The 5,314-nt window shown below is 45.3% G+C and overlaps 1 protein-coding gene across 5 annotated transcripts; it reads right to left on the bottom strand.

Moving 5' to 3' along the window:
• Positions 1-534: 534 nt before the first annotated feature.
• Positions 535-4,979, bottom strand: SDR42E1 (short chain dehydrogenase/reductase family 42E, member 1). 5 transcript variants are annotated; one of them, XM_087971435.1, is made up of 3 exons: positions 4,822-4,954; positions 3,844-3,932; positions 926-2,991 (listed from the first exon to the last, which is right to left on the bottom strand). In XM_087971435.1, exons 2-3 carry the CDS (start codon positions 3,909-3,911, stop codon positions 1,884-1,886), a joined length of 1,176 nt encoding a protein of 391 aa, XP_087827561.1. In that variant the 5' UTR covers positions 3,912-3,932; positions 4,822-4,954; the 3' UTR covers positions 926-1,883. The 5 variants fall into 5 exon arrangements, with proteins under 5 accessions (XP_087827563.1, XP_087827561.1, XP_026542127.1 ...); XM_026686342.2 differs by lacking the exon at positions 4,822-4,954 and adding an exon at positions 4,764-4,805; XM_087971436.1 differs by lacking the exon at positions 4,822-4,954 and adding an exon at positions 4,764-4,801 and having other exon boundaries at positions 3,844-3,927.
• Between the last annotated feature and the right edge of the window lie 335 nt (positions 4,980-5,314).

Genomic DNA, 5,314 nt, shown 5'->3' with positions numbered 1-5,314 from the left:
CACCGGCTCCCAAGGTTATTCTCACAGTTATTTATTTACATATTTATTTATTTATTTAAAGATTTATACGGCCACCACTTAATCTCACTGACTCTGAGTGGCTTAAAAACAATATAAAACCCAAATATAAATGAACTAGCTCTATATCCATACTTCACTACAAAACTATATGGTCGGGCTTAGTTTTTGGGAAGGAAAATAAGGGGAAAAAACTCTGCCTCTGCCTACCAGTATCCATTGGTATTCATTTGGTTAGCGTCCTGTCAATGTTTGAGAGAGTTGAGGGCTGTTTGGAAACTGAAACAGTATTTGCTGTGTGAGCAAGGAGACAGCAAGGAGGCTGGGCGTGGCTTAGCTCAACTGTTCTGTACTAAAGCTGCTTGGTGCTGTGAAACTAAAACTGAAACTCCTCTCCTCTGCTTGTATTTTGCCTTTGGAAGAGATTTTTTTTCAGGTGGGGAGGGGGACTAGAACTCTTTAGCATCAGAGCATGTTAATAATAATATAGGAATTACTAGTGCTCTGATGGTCATTTCAAAAAATCCTTTCTTAGTGAGCACCTAGAAGCCAAGAGGAACATACGTGCCAAATTTCAAGTTTGTAGGCTTTAGGGTTCTGGAGATTTTGTGATGATGCTTGAGTGGTCTTTCGCTTTTATGTATAGATAGTAGATAGATAGATAGATAGATAGATAGATAGATAGATAGATAGATAGATAGATAGATAGATAGATAGATAGATAGATAGATAGATAGATAGATAGATAGATAGATAGACAGACAGATAGATAGATAGATAGATAGATAGATAGATAGATAGATAGATAGATAGATAGATAGATAGATAGATAGATAGATAGATAGATAGATAGATATAGATGATAGATGATAGATGATAGATAGATAGATAGATAGATAGATAGATAGATAGATAGATAGATAGATAGATAGATAGATAGATAGATAGATAGATAGATAGATAGATAGATAGATAGATAGATAGATAGATACAATAACTCTTCCACCTCTCTGGCAACAACAATCAAATGAGCCACCTGATGGGCTCCATCCTGCTCTGGGTTCCCCAGACCTGTTGGCAGAACCAGGTCTTCAGGGCCTTGCGAAAGGGTGTGAAAATGGAGGCCAGTCTAATCTCTGTAGGGATGATGTTCCCAAGGAAGGGAGCCACCCTGGAGAAGGCCCTTTTTCTGGGTTCCGCCAGTTGAATCTCATACTCATCCCGTTACATCAGAGATGTTACTGAACTACAGAAAAGCAAAGGGGGAATTTGATGGCGCATGAAACGAACCCCATTGGGAAAGGGAAAAGGTGAACGTGGGTAACCTTGCTTCTAATTTCTTTCCACCTGGAGCAACAAAGAAACCCTGTGTTGTATTTTTTTTTCTTGTAATCCAGTGGTGGGACTCAAATGTTTTTACTACCGGTTCGGTGGGTAGGGCGGGGCGGTGCTTGGTGGGCGTGGCTTGGTAGGCATTGCAGGGAAAGGATACTATAAAATCCCTATTTCCTCCCCACCCCACCAACCTGCTTTCCAGCTCTGTTCTCCTGTGCAGGGCAACCAAAGAAGACCCAGCCGATCAGCAGGGACTCGGGAGGCAGAGAATAGATGGATGTGGGACCAGTCAGAGGCGGGATTGGCCAGTTCTCTGAACTACTCCAAATTTCCGCTACCAGTTCTCCAGAACCGGTCAGAACCTGCTGAATACCACCTCTGGTCGGATGCCCTTCCTGATACGTACACAGAGTTTGGAGCTTTTACAATTACTCATAAACCTCTGCCGCTGCCTAGGATTGAACTCACAGCCTCCTGAGTGTGAGGCGAGAGCTCTACCTCGAGGCCAGTGTTTTCTTATTTAAGGAGCTTCAAAAGAAACTCCAAGAAAATGTCAGCAACCACAAAAGGACCGCTCCTGCCGCAAGGAAGACCAGAGCGGCATTTCTGAGGGAGTGTTTTTCAGAGGACTTGCTAAACTTCCGGCCGTGACCACGAGCTCGGAACCACCTCACCACTTCGCCCAGGCCGTAAGGCTGAGGTTTGTAGTCCAGCTCCCTTCTAGCTTTGGCTATGCTGAAAAAATGGGTCACGCCAGTTTTGTAAACTTCAGTGCGAGTGAGGAGGGGCTGAAAGTTATACAGGCGCCTCACTGCAACGTGGACCAATTCTATAACAAATGCAAAGAAGTAAACGAGTGGCAGAGGGAGGCGGAGAGAAGGGTAGGCGTATCCCAAACCTTCCACCAAAGGGCGGAAGAATTCAAAATTATTGACTGGCCTCCCATCAGAAATGAAATAGGCTTGGCCAGCAGCCGCATGGTTTTTGGCGGCACCCAGAGCCTCTGCTGCTAAAATATGAGCTTGCACCAAGTTGTCTACATGCACAAAGTCCACCAGGCTGTTAGGATCCCCGTACACGCAGCGGAACCACCCCTGCTCAATGTAGTTGACAATCCTTGGAAGATGCCTCTGCTCTCCCGGTCCATAAATGCCAGCAGGTCTTATGGCACAGGTCCTCAAAATTCCCTGACCATCGCTTAGGACTGTCCCATTGGCCTCCAGAACTTTCATCTCAGCCAAAGCTTTGGTCCTTGAGTAATGGTCAGGGTGAAGATGGAGGGGTAGATAAGGCCAAGATTCATCTCCATTTTCTATGACTTGACCTCCAAAGACTACATTGTATGTGCTGGTGTATATAAGTATGGAGATTCCAACTTTCCTGCAAGATTCAATGATGTTGCTGGTTCCTTTGACGTTCACCTCTTCTATACGTCTTGGGTTGAGCTGATCCCGGCCAGACATTCCATAGGAAGCAATATGGAAGACGCAAGACATACCCTGGAGTGCTTCTTCCACTTCACGGATCACACAGACGTCACCCTGCACAAATTTCACACCTTTGGGCATCTCTTGGGTAGGCGTGGAAACATCAAACAGGATCACTTCCACTTTGCTCTTGGCTAAGGCTGAACCCAACCTGGAATACAAGAAATACAGGTGCTGAGGACAAGAAGGAGGCCTGCAATTTTCAAGCAGCAGATCAATCAATTAAAATTGGTTATGTGGGCAGGGCTGGCATGTTATTCTGATAGGAAATAAAGAATCGAAATTGTAGAGGTGGCTCTTGTTTGTTAAGCTCCTTCACAACCCATGGAGACTCACACACAATGGAAGGAGGGAAAGAGAGAGAGAGAAGGAGGGAGAGATAGATAGATAGATAGATAGATAGATAGATAGATAGATAGATAGATAGATAGATAGATAGATAGATAGATAGGCAGGGATGGATGGATGGATGGATGGATGGATGGATGGATGGATGGATGGATAGAAAGCGAGATGGGGAGAGAGGGAGAGGGAGACACAGAGAGAGATGATAAATAGTTAGACAGTTAGACAGTTAGACAGTAAGAAAGGAAGGAAGGAAGGAAGGAAGGAAGGAAGGAAGGAAGGAAGGAAGAAAGAAAGAAAGAAAGAAAGAAAGAAAGAAAGAAAGAAAGAAAGAAAGAAAGAAAGAAAGAAAGACATGGATGGATGGATGGATGGATGGATGGATGGATGGATGGATGGAGAGATAGAGACCAAGATGGGGAGAGGGGGAGATGGAGAGACAGAGAGAGATCATAAATAGTTAGACAAAAAGATAGATAGATAGATAGATAGATAGATAGATAGATAGATAGATAGATAGATAGATAGATGATAGATAATGTTTGTATGTGTACAGAACATGAGCTAATTTAGATGCATAAATACAATTTTCCAAAGGCTGTAATTACTAACAATGCAATTTATTCGCAAACAAACAAGTGTCATGCTTCGTACTAACCGAAACCCAAAATATCCACTTCCACCCGTAATGAGGACAGCTTCCCTGCTGGGATTTTCTCTTTCCATGTCTCCGCCCACAATCCTAAACTGTAAAGAAAGAGAAAGCATGATATAACCTTTGTAAGCACAACATGCAAGTCTGCAAGTCGTAACTTGTATTTCGTATTTTATTTTAGGTTTGTGTTTGTTTTTTTTTATTTGCGTCTTTTGAATCCAAAGCATTTTAGCAAGCAGTAAAATGCCACTCTGGTCTTAAAAAAACAACAACACCCTGTCTCAGGCCAACTTTTCCCAAACTGTAAGCGGATTGGATTCCTATTGAGGTGGGCCACGTTATTTAGGGTTTAAATAAAATCTCACCTGTCTGATGTTTGCACGCCCAAAGTGCAAGTGAACCGATCTTTAGGGCTGTGTGGGGGCTATTCTGCATGTGCTTGCAACGTTCTTGTTTAATGATCTACCTTGGGTAGATTAAAACTCTTCTTCCCTTGGCCAAACAATGCACATTTCACACAAAAAAACCATACGAGTTTCTAAACTGGGAACCTTTCTTCAAATCGGACTTCCCTGAAGGGGAAGAGCCTAGCCAGGATCTCCTCTTGTTCTCCACAAGCAGGGAGCTTTGGGGATGATGGAAGCTGTAGTCCAGCACGTTTGGAGACACTATGTTGAGAGGGAGGCATTGTAGGCCAGAAGAAGCCAACGTGGTGGTGCCCCGCAGTGTTTTGAAATGACACCAATCCTGACAGTCTTTAACTGGAGCCGAGTCCCAAACATCTGGAGAACATCAAGGTTTCAGAACAGAACAGAATAACAGAGTTGGAAGGGCACATTGGAGATCTTCTAGTCCACCCCTCTCTGCTCAAACAGGAGAGTTTCTCCAGCCCTACCATCAGGGCCAGCCTACAACTTGCTTACCTTTCTGGACGCTGGAGGTGATGGGACCTGTGGTGCAAGACCATCTGGCCTCTCTTACCTCTCCTAGGCTGCGGATGATAGGTGTTGCAGTCGGGCGCGTTTTGGTGGAACGGGAGCGCCGGCCTCCCTAAGCTTCTCTTCGCTTTCTCACGGGCTGTCTCCGCCCCATCATCTGGTGAGAGGCGGATCCCGTCGCTCGTCCCACATTACGCACCCGTTCCTGCCTCCAGCGCAGCGAGTCTCAGATTAAAACAAAATCCCGCGGGCGCTGATCCATCGCAAGAAAGAAACTGCTCAGCGCACCCGACTTCACTCTCTCTCGCGCGCTTTCCGAGTAGGTTTTTAGGACCGGGGGCGGGGGGGGTGTCCGACATGGCACCTTCCAGCTGTTGCGTTCCGTACGACAAGATGTCAGAGCGCGCAGACCGGGAGCTGTATGGCCGAAGGGTTGCAGGAAGATGCCGCGTTGGCTCCGCTCCTTTCGCGATCTTAGAGTTGCAATCCTAAAGGTTGTTTTGTCCCCCTTTCCGCCTCCGCCCGTTTAAAAGAGG

Source organism: Notechis scutatus, chromosome 9 (assembly GCF_049901735.1).
Source record: "Notechis scutatus isolate UNSWTSFEM ecotype Mainland chromosome 9, rNotScu1.2, whole genome shotgun sequence".
Taxonomy (NCBI): domain Eukaryota; kingdom Metazoa; phylum Chordata; class Lepidosauria; order Squamata; family Elapidae; genus Notechis; species Notechis scutatus.
Note: the sequence above shows the minus strand (reverse complement) of the source record. Positions and strands in the feature narration are given on the sequence as shown.